Source organism: Haemorhous mexicanus, chromosome 9 (assembly GCF_027477595.1).
Source record: "Haemorhous mexicanus isolate bHaeMex1 chromosome 9, bHaeMex1.pri, whole genome shotgun sequence".
Taxonomy (NCBI): domain Eukaryota; kingdom Metazoa; phylum Chordata; class Aves; order Passeriformes; family Fringillidae; genus Haemorhous; species Haemorhous mexicanus.
The window spans coordinates 5,307,497-5,324,837 of NC_082349.1; the positions used below are offsets into that span (position 1 = coordinate 5,307,497).

General features: G+C 52.3%; 1 protein-coding gene across 8 annotated transcripts in view; it reads left to right on the plus strand.

Moving 5' to 3' along the window:
• The window catches only part of CDCP2 (CUB domain containing protein 2), a 14,818-nt gene extending 504 nt beyond the window's left edge, over positions 1 to 14,314 (plus strand). Inside the window, exons 1-8 of one of the 8 annotated variants that reach the window (XM_059853748.1) lie at positions 11 to 235; positions 4,206 to 4,335; positions 5,924 to 6,271; positions 6,357 to 6,701; positions 7,160 to 7,513; positions 9,803 to 9,981; positions 10,174 to 10,257; positions 11,121 to 14,314. In XM_059853748.1, coding sequence (XP_059709731.1) covers positions 11 to 235; positions 4,206 to 4,335; positions 5,924 to 6,271; positions 6,357 to 6,701; positions 7,160 to 7,513; positions 9,803 to 9,981; positions 10,174 to 10,257; positions 11,121 to 11,258 — 1,803 coding nt within the window. In that variant the 3' untranslated portion in view covers positions 11,259 to 14,314. Of the gene's footprint in view, positions 1 to 10; positions 4,336 to 5,923; positions 6,272 to 6,356; positions 6,702 to 7,159; positions 7,514 to 9,802; positions 9,982 to 10,173; positions 10,845 to 11,120 lie in introns of those variants that run through there. The other 7 variants (XM_059853755.1, XM_059853747.1, XM_059853749.1 and 4 more) reach the window with 7 other exon arrangements.
• Positions 14,315 to 17,341: the final 3,027 nt, after the last annotated feature.

Genomic DNA, 17,341 nt, shown 5'->3' on the forward strand with positions numbered 1-17,341 from the left:
CAGCTGTTTGATGTTGTCACAGGACTCTCTCAGGTGCCTGAGGAGGTTCCCTAAGCATACAAGAACACCACCTGAGGAGAGAAAGCTGCATGGGGTCTGCTGGGGTGCTTCCTGTGGGACAGGGAGTAGAGCCAGGGAGCTCCCTCAGGGATGGCAGCCTGACACAGCACCCAGCCTGAGTACCTGGGTCTCTTCCTCTTTTTTCAGTCCAAAATGGTGCTGCTTTTCCTCTGAGGTATGTGCTATCCACTCTTTTTATCTATTCAGACTGGTGTGTTTAGTATCTACACCTGGAAATACAACAGTCCTGCATACCTTGTGTTTTTCTGTTCATTCCCGGTTCATCCTGTGTGGGGTTTTCCAGGCAGATGCTTATTGCATTATCATTCATGCTTCTTTTGTACCTGTGTCTAACACTACACCTTACACAAAGGAAATGTAGTTTGTTACACAAAAAACACAGCATGCACTGAAGTGGTGGCTTGATTCACACATTTGGGAGGGAGTGTAAGTTCCCTTTGCACTGCTGAGATTTGTCTCCAGTTACCAAATGCCTGGAATTAATCAAGTGTAGCTGCAGCTTTCATGTTAACTTCCTTGGAGAAAGGGCTGACGAGAAAGCCATTTTCCTAACCCAAACTGGGGTTCTGGCTTTAAAGGCATGGAGATCCAGGGAAGTTGTCCATGGACAGTCCAAGGCAAGCTCTCATCTGCAATCCATGCTATGCTTCAGCCTCCCTCAGTCACTGTGTAGTGATGATGCTTCACACACAGGCTGATAAAATAATGAGATGCTTTCTCCAGTTGCTCTCCCTGCTTTGGCCTTAGCTAGGAATATGGACAAAATCTTTTTTTTTTGTCAGATATTAAGTATTTGAAAACCTTGCTTCTAGTCCTCTAGCTTTAAATATTATGTCTTTTTGAGATTTTACTAAAACCACACCCCACCTTTTTGCAAAAGGCCCAAGGTAAAAAACTTCACGCTCGCCTTGGAAAAGCGCCGGCTTTCAGCGTGAAAGCTGGGACTGTTCCTTTAAACACAACCCCAATATGTCTGGGTATTTCAGCACATATGGGCCACGATGGTTAAACCCTACCCAGCTGGTCCGGCCGTTCTGCCGCGCAGCTCCGTCTTTGTTCGTGGCTCAAAGGGAGGGTGGTGAGAGACGGAGCAAGCTGTGAGTGCTGCGGGTTGCCATCCTGCAAGGGCGGGCTGCGGCCGAGCGGGAGGAGCGGGCATGTCCCGCCCGAGGGGACAGGAGCTTTGCGAGACATTCTCCATGGGGGAGATGATGTCCTTGGAAGCAGGAACTCGAAGGAGCCTTTAAACCGCCCGCAGGCACTTTGTTCTCTATTTTCTGCCCTTCTCTCCCTTCCCCCTCCTGCCTTTTGTTGTTTCTCAGGCTGGCTCTAACACAAGTCCCCTCATCCCAACCATCCCCCATGGGGACAGCCCCTTTCAGAGGATGGCGTGGATTCCTGCAAACGCAGGGATGTGGAGTGGAAAGGCTCTGGTGCAGAATATTCTTTGCCAGGGAAAGATGAGAGGTTTCCTTCCCTTTGGAGGCCCAGAACCACCCCGGGGTGGTGGCAGTTTCGTGGGGGTTCGGTGTCGGTGCTGTTGGTGACTGGGGCATCTCTGGAGCTGGGGCTCTGTGAGCTTGGGTGGGTGGCCGATGCTCAGCCAGGGCAGGGGCTCATGTCCTGCTCTCTTGCCAGGCAGGGGGGTGCTGGTGGGATGCTCCTGATCTCTGGCTGCCCCCAGGAAGCCCCTGCCACCCGTGTAGCACTGTGCAGGGCAGAGGGGCTTTGCTTCGGTTCCTTTTTTCTTCCTCATGTGCAGCCTAAATACCTTCTTAATTTCATCTCATTATTTCCTGCCTAAATAATTCCTGTTTCTCCTGGGGACCGTTTTTAAACCTTTGATCTTCTCTGAAGTCTCACAGTCCTGATCACATCCTTTCTGTTTAAATGAATCAAATGCCTTTTTGACTCATGATTTATAAATTTGCCCACAGAGGAACAGAGGCACACCTTGAAATCACCCACTGTGTCTGTGGCTGGAGCAGAAGTACCCTGGGCTTATCTAGAGCACCTTCCAGCCAGACCTCCGTGCCTGGCTCCTCTGCTTCCCTGCTGCATGTCACTCTCTCCTGCCTCCCTCCACCCTCCCACCCGACTCTTCAGCTGACAGCCTGGGCTCAGGCCCAGCCTGGAATGGCCATCCCCGGGTCAGGAGAAGGGTGAATGTGCCGGTGGTTGATGGATGCTGTCCCTTGGGAGTGGGGCACAGCTGCTGTGCTGCATGGCCTGGCCCCCCATCTCCCGGGGATTGCGGATGCAGAGCACAGCTAAGGGCAGGGGGAGGAGCAGCTGTGCAGGGACTGGTGTCCTGGGCACTGGCTTGGTGCTGAGGCAGTGGTGGAAAGGCTGGAAGACTGCGGGTGTTGGCGAAGATGGATGTGATGAGGGTAAACATGTTGCTCCGTAGTGCAGCGATGCAGAAGTTGGGGAGCACTTTGTTCCTGAGCCCAGGGGATGGGGGCTGGGAGGGCTGAGCACTCCTCCTGGATGAACCAGGGTTGTGGCGATGGAAAATACCCAGGAGAGGTCCCTGTGCCGTGGCCAGACCTCACCTGCATCTGTGCTGTATGGGCCCACACTTGTTGACAAGGACAGACCTCCTCTCCAAGCCATTAGGGAAGCAGCTAATTAAGCTCTGCAGTGTTCCTGGGAGGTCAGCAGGAGATACGCCAGCATTGCAGCATCTCCCAGAGCCTGCACTGGGGCAGGATCTTCCCACAGTGCCCAGGGACAGGGGGAGCTGCCCTGCTCCTCCTCATTCCATTGTGCTCTTGGTCCTGGTGCTGGAGGGGTGACACAGTGCTCGATGCCCCAGGACAGAACCCAATGTTCCCTGCCTCAGCTGGGCTTAGGATAGAGGGCTCCTGGCTGGGATATCCCACAGCTCCCAGCAGCCCTCGGCATGGCTCCAGCAAGGCTGGGCAGAGGGGAGAGAGCCTGTACAAATATTATTGTTGTTGTTATTCCCCATAAATATATGCAGGCACTTAACGACCTTGGCATGGAGCATTTCCTGGGGATTCATGACCAGTGGGTGTTAATGGTCTTTAGCTGCACCTCAGGCCATCAGCTCCTCCCAGCCCATCATTAATCCACAGGAAATGTCTCGGGCATCGATCCTCATTGCTTAATTAATAAATGCAACTTGTCTCCTGCCTGAGATTTAGAGATACTCGCTGCTTCTCTCCCTGCTGCTTTGAAGGTGACTTTTTAGCACAGGTCCCTCACGCTGGGAGGCCCTCGTGGGATTTTGTTTCCTGGCATTCATGTGGGTGTGGGCTGTGGCAGCAGGAAAGTCTTTTCTCTCCTGGGCGGGAGGGAAGGAACTGAGCTGCTGTTGGGTTTGGGGTTTCTCCAGCTAATGTGGCACAGCACAAGGAGCACATCTTTCCCTCCAAACCCAAAGGCTTGCTTACCTTCAGCTGAGTGCATCCAAGAGCCTGGGCGAGAAGTGAGCCAGCATGGAAGAACGTGGCAATTCTCCAAGGCCTTAGCAGGTTCTGTAATAATCGATGTTTTTTGCCCATGAGTCACAATTCATCTCTAATCTTCCTCGGGGGAGGTGGGATTTGCTATCTTTAGTGCTCACGACTGCTGCTTTCCCGGGCTGAGCATCCCGCTGAGCCTGGACTCCTGCTGCAGGGATGCTGACCTGGCAGCCAGCTGCCTTTCAATCCTGCTCCCTGTTTCTGTAGCCCTCACCACCAGCTGGCTTTGTGCAGTGGGTGCCGCAGTATAAATCATGTTAATTCCTGAGATGCTTTTCCGCGGTAAGTCTGAAATTCCCATTTTGGTTCGCTGGCTTGCCTGGCGAACTAAATTATTTTCATAGCCCCTTAAGGGCATATTGTCAGCCCAGACTTATTGCCGTTATACACCATTTCTGAAACATTAATATCTCTTCTAAATATAGTGTATTGACAAGGTATCTGGTATAGTGTAAATCCTTGGGACATTTGATCCAGATCATTAAAACTGAGTGAAGGAAGGGAGGAATAGATCAAGTTACCTTGCTGCTCTTAATTCAAACAAGCGATGAATTATTCATTCTGCTATTAATTCTACAGTCCTCCTGCTTTTTATTTATTTCGCTCTTTATTTATTTTTTTCCTCCCAGATAGGCAGCTCCAAAAGGATGCTCGGGCACTGGTGAGGGGAGATTTGCCTGCTGGAGGATGGGGTGCACAGGGCTGGGCTGTCTGGCAGCGCTGGCCGTGCTCTGCGGGGCTCTCGGGGATGCTCCCAGCAGAGGTAAGAGCCTGGACCCAGCTCCTGGTGGGCTGGATGGGCACCCATGGTTCCTGAGGAGGGAAGGGCCATTTGCAGTGCCACAGTGGCTCTGGGGTGCGAGTGGGTTCCAGCTCTCCTGCAGGGAGAGGGGCTGGCTCAGGCCAGGGGCAAGGAGCTGGGGTCTGGAGTCACTGTTGTGGTGGCAGCAAGTGTGGGACACTGCTACATGCTTGGGTTTCTGCTTCGTGCTTACCTTACTGAGGACTGCAGGTAGGGGTTGTCCTGTTGTGGTGTACAGGTGCTTTGGTGAATGTATATAGACATATACATTTATATGTGAATGTATGCATGTATGTGTATGTGGCAGGCATGCAGTGAATCTCTCACCTTACCCAGATCAAAGGTCCCCCAGGATGCATGGCAGGGTTAGCAGATGACACAGTAATTCAGGGTGGCTCATCAGTCCCCCATCCCAAAATGGCAGGGCCTTTCTTACAGAAGGGCTGAGATATCAAAACTCATCCCTGGTCCTGGTACAGCATCTCCTGAGGGCACATCACTGCCCTATGGTGTCTGCTCATCCCCCACATAAACCCACCTGGGCTTCCCAGAGCACCCCAAGGCTCCCAGCCCTTAATCCATCCTTAATTCACTGTGGCTACTCACTTCTCCCACAGGCTTCCCCCTTGGGTATTTATTTCAGCGTAATTCCTTCAGTACCAACCCCATATTACTTCACTGCCTGTCCCCAGTAATTATCAAGGTGGTTTTAGATCTGGCCAGAAACACACTCGTGGTGCTGCATCCCTCACATCCCAGGACCCCCTTGCTGGGAGGTCACCGTGCCAGTGAGCACGACGAAAAGCAATGTGCACAGGCTGACTATTGATTTGCAATATACTTGGCCCAGATTGATGGCAGTGAGCATCCAGCCTTGTTTGGGAACCCACACATGTCTCCCGGGGGCTGTGCAGGGTCTGCATCCCTCCCAGACATGATGTATGTTCCCCCTGTATCAGCCTCTTCACCCCAGCCCTAATCAGACCCAGGGGCAGGTGACAGCCGGCCCCTCTCAGCCTTATTTTATAATAACCATGTCTCAGTATAAAGATTTCATTAGGAAATCGATCCCTACATGCATAACTCATTGTTCAGCACATCGAGCCCTTCACCCCTGCTTCTCCCAGCTCAAATTCTCTGATACCACTCTTATATGGAGGGAGTGGGGTCAGTGGGAGGCACAAAGCTGAAGGCCTTGGGCACTGGCAAGCCTGGTACCACTGAGCCTTTAAAACTCACTTCCGACTTCCTTTTTCCCAGCCATAAACAGGTGGGGATGCCGTGCTGGCGCTGGCAGGACAAGCTCAAGGGCACAGCTGAGCCCTGCTGCAGCCCCCACGGGGCAGCATGGGGAAAAGGGAGGGATGAAAGGTGATGGGGCCACACGTGTCTTCCAGGGAGAGTGGGTGGACAAGTCCAGTGGAGTTCTGCAGGATGCTGGTGTTCTGCTACTGTGGTGGTGGGATGGAGCTGGTGTTGTGCATCCTGTCTCCATTCTTTTAGGCTTCCCCTGGAAAGGGGACATCACACCCCCTTCTGTGTCCCCCAGGCATCAAATGTGGGGGAGTACTTTCAGCACCCTCCGGCAATTTCTCCAGCCCCAACTTCCCGGGGCTGTATCCCTACGAGACAGAGTGCACGTGGCTCATCGTGGTGGCCGAGGGCTCCTCCGTCCTGCTCTCCTTCAGCCACTTCGAGCTGGAGTACCACGACACCTGCGCCTACGACTACCTCCAGGTCTACAACGGGGCTGCCCGGGACCGAGGCAACCTCCTGGGCACCTTCTGTGGCCACAGCCCCCCGCCACCCTTCTCCTCCGCCTGGCACGTCATGGCCGTGGTCTTCCGCTCCGACCGGCACGTGGCCAAGCATGGCTTCGCCGCTGCCTACAGGAAAGGTAGCGGGGAGGTGTGGTGGTCACTGAGCATCCATCCATCCATCTCTGCTCTCCCACTGCCCTCATCATCCTTGCTTCCTTGCAGATGCCTGTGGTGGGCAGCTGACTGGGCTCTCTGGGGAGATCACCAGCCCCCGCTACCCCGAGAGTTACCCCAACGATGCCGAGTGCCGCTGGAGCATCGGGGGGGCCAGTGGTGGTGGCCCCCTCACCCTGGTGTTCGCTGACTTCCAGATGGAGGGGGGCCAAGGCTGTGGCTTTGACTACGTGGCCCTTTTTGATGGCCCCACTGTCACTGCCCCCAGCCTGGGGCGTTACTGTGGCAGCGCCCGCCCACCCCGCACCGTGTCCTCCACCCCACACCTCCTCATCATCTTCAAGTCGGACTTCAACATCGGTGGCAGGGGCTTCAAGGCCCATTTCTACTCAGGTGCGGGGGTCTCAGGGTGGTGGGGCAGCGGGAAGGATGTGGGGACAGGCACTGGGTGGGGGTGGTGATTCTCCCCCTCCTACAGCAGCAAGAGGAGGTGATTATTGGGGGGGATTCCTTTGGGGAGGGCCCATGAGATGATAGTGTGAAGTGTAAACCACCACGCAATGCAAATGGCATCACTGTGGCTATTCCAAGCCCTGGGATGCCCTCTTGAGTGGGAGTCACCCTTGCTCGTGCCATTCCCTGGGGATATGGGTTGCTCCTGTAGGACTTTGACTGCACTGGGAGTTTCCATCCCCCAAAACTGCTGGCTGTCCATTGGCTGAACACAAGGCTAGAAGCAGTGAGGTGAAGGGCAGAGCATCCCTTAGCAGTAAAACAAGTGGTCACTCATCCACACTCAGAAGGCTTCAGGTTTGCTTTTGATTTTTCCTTTCCTCTTTTTTCCTGAGCAGGCGAGTGCCAGGAGGTGTTCACCAGCATCAAAGGGAATTTCTCCAGCCCTCAGTACCCCAACTTCTACCCCAACAACCTCAAGTGCCAGTGGAGCATCCAGCTGCCCCCGGGCTATCGGGTCAAGGTCTTCTTCCTGGACATGGAGCTGGAGGGCCGGAGCAGCCTGACGGGTGGCTGTGACTATGACCACTTGTCTGCCTTTGATGGTGGCACCGAGAATGGATCCCTGCTGGGCCGGTGGTGTGGGCGGGAGAGCCTGGCACCCGTCACCTCCCGCAGCAACCGGCTGCTCCTGCTCCTCCACACCGACCGCAACACGGCCAAGAGGGGCTTCTCCATCTCCTACGTGGGAGGTAAGGTCCCACTTGGGTACTGCTCAGTGCTGTGGTTCCATTGGGATGTGCCTGAGACCATGTAATTTCCAGAAGGATCATCAGGGAAGGTTCCTGTCTGCAGGAGCAGAGCCCGTGGCTCCTTAGGGGTGGGGCGGAGGAAGACGTGGCAAGTGAGCTGCATGTTGTGTTTAGTATTCAGGAGATGCTTTCCAGCTTCAAATTCCTGTGTGTCTGCCACTGCCATGTTCCTGTTCCTCTCTCAGGGTGTGAGGGAGAGAAAACCTGGGGATTTTTAATGGGCCAAAACCCCAGAGCAGGTGACGAGTTCAAGCATCACAACTTTGTTCCCCACTCCCCTGGGTGCTCTGGCCTTGCCAGCACACGGCTGAGCAGGCAGCCATAAACCGTGTCTCCTCCTCTAGGGAGGGCAGAACGCCTGGGGCACAGCATTCCCAAATCCACCTGGCCAGCCCTGCCTGGCACACCCCTGCTGCTGGCCTGCCGTGTCCTAGCCAGCGTGTCTGGCATGTCTGCAGCTGGTGGGAGGAGCAGTGTGTAACCTTCCTGCTCTGTTTGCCAGCCTTTGCACCTCAAACGCCAGCAAATTTATGGCGTTTGTTGTATTTCAGTATAATTACATCCGAGCTGACCTGTGGGTCAGGCATGATTCAGCCAGGGGCAGCCTTTCCAGAGGCTGGAGCCAGAGCAGGGCTGCTGGACTGGCAGCATAGGCGCTGGGGAGGCTGGCCTGGGTTTTGATCCTCAGCTGAAAAATTGTTCTTTACTTCCAGCACAGCAGAAATTATTTGGAGGTATGTGGCTCTTGGAGTTAGAGATGGGATAGAATTTTGTCCTGCGTCTCTGCAGCCTCTGGAGGGAGAGAGGTAGTACTGAACATTTAGCAGGGCTGTAGTGTGCACAGGAAGTCTGTCCCTGTCCTTGTCCTTGTTGAATTCTCACTGGTTTACAGCTGTATGCAGGGAGAAAATCCTGGTGTCTCTGCTCCAGAGAGAGCAGCCTGCAGACAGATAGATGGGGTGCTGCTGAAGAGTGGGGGGTGTCTCATCACAGAAAGGGGTGTGACATCTCACAAGTGCTCAAGGCTCCTGTATCCCCTGGTACACACTGCCAAATGCATGCTAGGGGAGGACAAAGGCTTGGATGTGAAACTGAGCCTCCCTCCACAGAGCTGAGCCTGCTGGCTGGGTTTGCCCAGTGATTCCAGCATCTGCTTGTGATAAATGTCCTGCATGTCACATCCAGCTGCCAGGAGAGTGGCACACCAGCCTCTCCCTGCCAGCGGCTTCCTCAGGAGCCCACAGAGGCAAAGGGGCACCTCAGTCTCTGCATCCACACCCACAGCCCTTCAGCCATGCAGGTATTTCCCTTTCAGGCCCACCAAAAGGCAAGGCTTGGGTGGGGCATGTGTGATTTATGGCCATTGAAATGAAAGCCTTCACGCCAGGAGAGAGGATCCACTTTCTCCTCCTCCTGATCTAATGCACTTTAGTTATTTGGTAAATCTTCTAATGGTTTTATAATGCACTAAGCAAAGCAAAGTGACACTATTTTTTTGTATTGATTTTATTGCATCTTCCCAGTTTCATAAGGCTGAGATTCAGAGGGAGCTGGAATAATTCAATAATTCATATTGCCCAAGTGGTTAGTTCATGCTGAGCAAGGATTCACTTTAGAGAGGGGGGTATTTTTCCTCCCTGCTTCTTTCCCTATGTGGATTCTTTCTACATCCAGAGAGGGGGCTGGGCCATTTCCCAGGAAGATGCCTCAGGGCCATGGACCCAGCTCACCCTTTCAGGAGGGCCATGTGGCAGCCATGAAGCTGCCTCACTCCAGAGCATGCATGGAGTCCCTCCAAGATATGTCTCCTCTGTTTCATCAATGTAGTGTCTCTTGCAGGGGTGTTGTAGGATACAGGGGAGCGCTGTGCCCATGGCAAGCTATCCACAAAGCTCTTGTGGTCTGGTCCTGGGCAGCAACTCAAATGTCCTGCTGGCTTTGCAGTGGTGGAGAGTGGCAGTGACAGCAGGATGGTGTTGCCTGTAATGGCACTTGTGTGTCTCTTGGAGACCCTAGAAGGAGGATGAGGTTCAAGAGGGTGGATGGTGAGATCTCTCCCTTGGGCAGAAAGCAGAGTGGCACCTGGGAGCCATCCATGTCTGCCCTTGGCATGGGACAGGGCTAAAATACTGATATTGATTGCTTTCTGCAATCTGGAGGTAGCTTTTCTCCTGAAACCTCCTCCCCCCAACAAGTCCTACACATGCACCCTGTTTTCTGTCCCAATAGTTGTACCCATGAATGTCAGCTGCACCCGGACAGACTTCCACATCCAGATCCCTGTGCAGTCCCTGGCCCAGCTGGAGAGGAATAGGATTTATTTGGGGACCCCCTCCTGTTCAGCCCAGGTGGTTGGCAGGAACTTTAAAATACACACCAGGTTTGACACCTGTGGCACTGAATCCCAGGTAAGTGATCAGCAAACCCTCATTTACAGCAAGCTGTGTAAATGGTTAGCCCTGTGCTGGCTGCAGAGAGGTATTCCCAGTCCCTCTCACATTTTCCCAGTAGATACTGGCCTGATTCCTGGCCAGCCCCTCCAAACCCCTGTGAAAAGGAGCTGCACAAAGCCCTGATGAGCTGTGTCCCTTGTCTTGCAGAGGCGCAACAACACGTCTGTCATCGTCAGCACCCTCTACATTGATTTTTCAGTGGGAGACCAGGAAGACATCCACCAGTACGAGGTGCAGTGTGAGCCAAAGAGGAAGGAAGCCTCAGTGACCCTTATTGCTGGCCCTGATCCATCCAGGCTCAGCCAGGCAGAAAACCTGGTGGATGCCCAGAAGTGGGAGGGGGAAGCGATCGATGCCCGTGAAATCAAGAGCCAGGACACCAGCGACATCATCTTCATCAGCATCTGCATCCTGGCTGGGCTCCTCATGGTCATCGCAGTGGTGGGGCTGGTGCTTCTGTAGGATGCTCTTTCCAGGCTCCAGGGATTGCAGTCCCAGTCATGCTCAGGGCAGAAAGGCACCCCAAAATCCACCCTCGCCTCAGGCTGAACCCTAACACAGCTGCCCAAACAGAGACACAGCTCCCAGGCCCTGAAACTGAGTCTGAACCCAACCTCCACCTTCTCTTAGTGCCTGAAAAATCTGGGCAATAGGCAGCCGTTTCCCTTCCCAATTTGTTTTCCTCTGTTTCAATCTGTCCATTTGGCTCAGGAATGCAATTCTTGTGCTCCCTAACTCTTCCCGCACCTGCTTCAATTTGTTTTCCCTGTAGTGCTGCTGCTTTCAGGAAAGAAACGTTGTTTGCCGATGGCTGCAAATCTTCCTGTCAATTATTTCTAGCTGAATTCTTGGAGGTACAAACCACCCCCAAATGCAGCTATATTCCCAACAAATGTTCTCTGTGCTCCCAGCCCATGCTTGAGGGCGGCTGTGGAGCTGTGTTACAGGGATCTCCACCTGGCACACACAGATGTAGCTCATGTAGGTGCTCCCAGGTGATGTTTCTGGGTGTCTGTGGGTGATGTGATGAGATGCATTTGCTGTGCCCTGGAGCTCCTTGTTTGATCTTCTCATGTTGTCTCACCTTCTCGCAGGACTCACCTGAGTGCCTCAGCCACCAGCAGCTGGAGGGGAGGAGAACAATCCTCTTCTCCTCTGTGTTTTCCTCCTTTCCAGCATATCCAGGTATCCATGGCTCTGAACTCTCTACCAGCATTAATCCTGAAGTGTGAAAATATGGACAAATCTGCTATGGCTTGGGGAGATGTTGGAGTGCAGAGGTTTTGGTCACCCTGTAAAGACAACCTTGGCAGGAGGGGCTGGCTCCCCTGGGACCTCAGTGACACCAGATCTCCACTTGTGCTCCCTGCAGAAGGTGAGTTCAGCACCTGAGAACATGAAAAGAAGAGTCCTGTGATCATCTGCCCCTCCAGAAAACTGGGGATCCTGATGGATGGCTGAATGACCTCTGCCTGCCTCTTGTGCCACCCCAGCACAAAGGACATTCCCCTTCATTATCAAAGAGGGGTTGGCTGTCACAGAGCAGCCTGTGTTCATCCCTGTGGGTCAGAGCCGGCGTGTGTCAAAGCCACATGAAATCTTGCTGTGGAAAGAGGTCACCCCTCCTCCTCCAGCCTTTGTGAAACACACTGCAATGCAGGGAGAGATCCTAAAGTATCCCAGTGTGGTCATTCAGGGGCATAGCAAGCCCCTGGTGCTGTTGAATCCAGCATTTAGCAGGGACTGGTATGAGAGTCCCATCGGTGAAAGGCTGCCCTGATTGATGTCCTGCTTCCCTCTGGGACAGCTCTGTACGTCGGGGCATCAGAGCAAGCAGCAGCAAAGGAATAGGATGATGATGGAGCAGCTTTTCCTCCTGGATTGCACCAGCCCTGAGAGAGTGTCTGGGGAGGGAAGAAGGCACAGGGCTGCGCATGCCTCCTAACGAGGAGCCTTCGTTACCAGAGCCCGGATTGATTTGGCGTTTGTTGGTGCAACACATCGGCAAATGCGAGATTTCCGAGGGAAATATTTGCCAGCACTGTGAAGCTCCATTAAGGGAATGTTTTGAGAGCCTGTTGTGTGCAGAGATGGTAAACAAGGCCAGCCTCCCCCGCTGCTTGCAAAGCCTCACTGCCAGTTAATTGGTGGGTACAGAACTGTCAGCTTGAGACCATAGTTACAAGATTTGACAACTGAAAGAAACTTAAAGATATAATTAACCTTCTTGGTGGCCCAGATTGTGCTGAAACAGGTGAGCACTGTGGCTGCTGGTGCCTGGCAGGGAGCCCATAGCACCCAGCAGCATTCAGCCCTTGCCTGCAGGACAGGCACTCCTTGCCCAGCTGGAGTCTCCAGAACCCTGTGATTTGCAGGGAGAAAGGCTTTTCTGGATAGCTATTGGTGTTGCACTCCAATAAGGAGCTGGACCTGGTCACCCCAGGGGGGGTTTCCAGCTCTGGCTCCAGTTCACAGCCACCCAAGCATGACTGGGTGAAGTGCTCCCCTGCACACATCCTTGTGGATGCAGGACTGATGCTGTGGGAGCAGCTCTGCTCCTGAGTCAAAGGGATCCCCAGCAGCCCCAGGCCTGCAGGGTGTTATCCCGGGGTCATGGACAGGGTGTTTATTGCAACTTGAATGGCTCCAAAAGCCCTTTACCCACTTGTTTCCGATGGCATTCACAGCTGCCATCTGCCACCAGCAGTGAGCTACTCGAGCCAGACATCTCACTCAGAGCAAGGAAAGCCTCTGGTGCTCACCAAACACCAGCCCTCCTCAGCTTCCAGTCCTCCTCCACCATGTCTCAGCCTCTCTGCTAGATTTAGGCATCCAGTCTTTCCCTGCCCTGCAGGAATTTGCTCTCTGGCATCCCCTGTTAAACGAGGTCTTCCCTGATGTACTGCCCCGACTTGGGGTGGAGCCCAGAAGGGGGAAGGGGACTGCCCAGGTAATTTCCTGAAAAAAAACCCTTCTTCTCATGCAAAAGCTGCTCAGATGAGTGGCAAACAGATACCAGGAATCCATCACCAGCACTCCTTCCCTCTACCATGCCTGTGATCCTCACACATCAGACCTCTGTTCCCTTTCTCAGCGTTTGCCCCGTGCTTCCCGAGCAGGCGGGGAGCGGCGGGCACGGGCAGTGCTCCCGTGGCTCATCTGATTATTTATTTAGAGCACGATGGCTGCATTGAGCCGGGCTGGATGCAGCCTCCCCGTTTCCTGGCTTTGCTTACAGGAGTCGTGTCTCTCCAAAGCAAAGGCTTGGCTGTTATGCGGGAGGGAGAGCCTCTGTTATCCCTCTGCAAACGTCTCCCTGCAAATCCAGTGAAGAACTGTTGGAAGACTGTAGATCATAGAAAACAGGACTGCAAGAGCCCCCAGGGGATCAGTTGGTTCATTCCTCTCCTTCCCTGGGGAGATTTGCTCCTACTGGAGAGAAGCTGTGCTAAAATATCCGAAAAATCTCAGCCATGCTCTCTGTGTTTTCTGTATTTACCAGGAAGGTTTTCCTGATGTGTCACACTGTGAGGGTGTGCTGCTGGGGGATGTGCTTTTGTGCTGCTGCACTGGACAAGAGAATGATGGTGGAAGTGCCCCAAAATGGGCACTGCTCCCTCTGCCCAGAGACCCTGGGCACTGGGCAGGACTGGGCATCCCACTGGGGAGCCCAGCAAGCACAGGGTGTTGTGATCCACCTCTTCCCAGGCAATTTATTCCATGTAATGTTCACTGGAAATTTTCTGTGGTGACAGCCACGGTCCTCCGTGGGTGGACCTTCCTCCACTGCTCTGCTCAGAGGGTTGTGTCTTTTCAGTTTTTATACTCTAATCCCTGTCTGGGAATGGGGTGCTTTGATTTCCAGGGGGTCAGTGCTGGAACTGAGCCCATGACTGAGGATGTGCTGGTGGTGTGCATCCTCTAAATCCTCCCCTCAAACATTTCTGGGTAATTTTGCAGGGACTGGCCCTTGGGCATGCGCAGGGGCAGTTCATGGGCTGGAACAGGGGCAGGTTTGCTGCTCCTCATGGTGGTTTTCTTGGGGGTTGATGTGTAAAGCCAGGAGAGCACCAGCCCCTTTTGCCAGCAAGCCAGTCATGGCTCCCCAGGGGCTTGGCACGGATGGGTCAATGGGTGTGGTTTTTGCTGGGAAGGATGGAGCTCACAGGTACCTGCTGGAGACCCTGGCCACAGTGGCACAGATGAGGAGGCAGTAGTCAGGCAGCCCAGCCATCTGGGAAAACATAATGGATCAAGCATATGGACAATTAAAAATGCAATGACAGCATTTAGCAGGAGTTGTTTTCCAAGCTTATTTTAAGCCCAGTTTCCTGATCATCACAGCCCCAGGGACAGCGAGGCCCTGCTCGTGGGGATTTTGGTGTGTGGAGGCTGAGTGCTCCATGATGGGTGGGGAGCTCACAGCTGGATTTTGAGCTCACAGTCATGCCTTTGTGGCAGCTTTGGGGGTACAGATTTGATCCTGCCTTCTCCCTCTGGCTGGCTCTGCATGTTGCAGCCCCCCTCCTCTTCCCTCTCTCTGGGACAGGATGCAGTGTCTGCAATGTGAACATTCCAGCTCAGGCAAAATATTGGCCACAGCAGAAATGATTTTGGCTTTTGTGTTTTTCCTGCCATTGGGGCTGGCTGTGCTAGAGGAACAGTGTTTGTCCATTAAAGGAGCACCCTTTATAGCAAGATAACTGCTTGCTAGATAATAATATATAATTAGCAAGGATCATTCCATAATCTAGTTTAATTGACAGAGACCGTGGATGTTGTTCAGGGGACTGCCAGCACAAGAACTGGAGTATCATTAATTGCAGTGTAACCCTGGCATGGGCTTCCCTGTTTTTTGCTTACTGTGACATGTCAGAGTTCCTTTGTGCCTCAGTTTCCCCTCCTGTGAGGTACCATCTGAATGTTGCCATGCCCTTCATGGAGGAGCAAGGTTTTGCTGGTTGTGGTCAGCTGGGCTGGGGAATTCCTTCATGTGCTTCCCTCCCTCTATTTCTTCTTTTCTGCTTCCCTCTGTCCCTCCACTGCTCCAGCCTCCTACATCTGCTCCATAACAAACGCTGGGAGGGAAGTTCCTGGAGCATCCTTTGGGCTCCAAGAATTTCTGTGGCTTTTGTGGCATTTCCTTGCCTTAAAGTCTTTTAATCCAGGGCCAGTTTAGCCAACCCTTCATATTACAGGGCTGCCAGGGAAGCAAATGAGATCTAAAAGTTTGGGTTCTTTGTGAAGAAACCTTTGAAGAGCCTCTTGAAAGATGAAAACTGGTGAGCTGCTGAGCTCTCTCTCTTCCAAAGGACAGGGAGGGTCTTGTCTACTCCCATCTTCTTTCACCCAAGTAATTCGCAGCAGGACAAAGTTCTCCTGAGCTGTGCCTGCTGATGGGGAGCAGAGCAAGCTGTCACCTTCTGCCTTCCCAAATTTGCTCTTCAAAGCCAGGGTCAGATGTCAGCTCTGGCAGGAGTGAATTCCCTTTTCCATCCCTCCTGGTGCTGCCCTGAGCCCACCTTGTATTCCCCACACATGGGGAGGGGGATCAGGAGGTGACACCTCCAGAAGGTGCTTCCCTCCTGTCTTTGCTGGGTGCAGCAGGTCTCTAGAGGTCTGCCAGCTTTATGTATGTATTCCTTTGCTGAAAACTAAGCCTATCCCACAGATTATCTGGAAGGAAAAGGGGATAAAGAACTTTTCTCTAGATTGGGTGCCTCCCTCATTTAACATTTCCCCTGTTAAAAGGGATTTCAGTCTTCATACCAGAGAAACCAAGCACAAGGGAGCCACTGCTCAGCCCTTTCATCCTCCCTTTTTAATCTAGAAGGGTTTCCCCAGCATGAAGACTGGGCTGCATCACCCACGGGAGGAAAGGAAGAGCCAGGGAGCAGCAAAGTGATTCAGCAGATAACCCAAGGCATAAATAAACACAGTGTGCAGGTGAGGCTGCCCCATGGAGGGAATCTGGTTTTGATAGACTAATTAAAAACTTCATTAGTGCCAGGTATCAAGTATCCTGTTGTCACATTCAGCATCACTCTTTGGGAAAATGAAACCCTTTTTGGCCTGTTGCTTTCCCATCTCTGTTTTTGTTTTCCTTCCCCACCTTCATTTCTGTTTTTGTCCTTAAAACCTTCCCTGGTTCCCTGAATTCCTCCTGTTGTGGGTCTTGAGCCCAACTCTCCAGACTCTTTCCAGTTCCTCCAGTCAGCTTCTGCAAAGCAGAGTCTGTGAATCCTCAGCCCAAATGTTACTGCCAGCTCTAACATCAAGATAAAGGAACTGGACCCAGAGCTTTACACTTGGGTTCCTTTGAAACAAGTTGGGCAAAAAATATCAACCATTATATAGAGAAAATTTATAGGAGAGTTTTCTGCCTGTGTGCAGCAACTCTGCATCCCTGAAGTTACTTTCTAAATTAAAAATATTTGGCACAGCCAGACTGTATCTGACCTGTGTGGGAAGCTTCTTTGGCCTGGCTCTCATTAGACCAGCAGTTCCTCATTTTCAGGAATTTTGCTTCTCACATTACCCAAATAGAGAAAACACAGCCGGGCACCAGGAACAGGAAGCTGAAAATAAATACTGCAGGTCTTGGTGTTGCAGCTCTGATGCAAAAGCTGTGTCATTCATTGATCCTGAACCCCTCCTGATGGTCCAGGATACTCAAATTCAATTACAGCTGTGCAGTTTGAAGCTATTTAACTGGGAAATGGAGCTGATTGCTTATAAGAAATTGAGGGTTTTCCCATTTTTTGCTACAGCCTGGTCAACAAGTGTGACATGTTACTGAAAATTACCCACACCATCACCACACATAGATCTGCCAGTTTCTGCCTAAAACACACCCGAGCTCAACTTCCTACAAATGAAACCTCTGTGTTCAGCTGTTTGAGGACACCTTCAATGTGCACAGGCAAAACTGGTCTTGCACTGGCCCAAGCAAACAAAACAGGGTTTAAGATATTCTTGAGAGGACCTGCAATTATCTAATTAAATTTATGGAGTTCAACACCTCAAGTAAGTTTTGAGTGTTTCTGCTAAGGGTCTGCAGATGAAAAAAGTATCTAGCAGCTCCAAGTAATGATAGACAGTCATTTTTTAGGTGAAGATATGAACACCATGCCTGGAATAGCCTTAGTAATGGCTTATAGAGAACAAGACAACTTGTGGCACAAAAAAAATCAGAGCAAATATAGAGGCAAGAATTCCAATTTTCAATAATGAGAAAGAATTTAAACAATGGTTTGCTGCTTAGATTTGTTCACGCACTCATTCTGAACCATGTTCCTTTTAGAGAAAAAAAGCC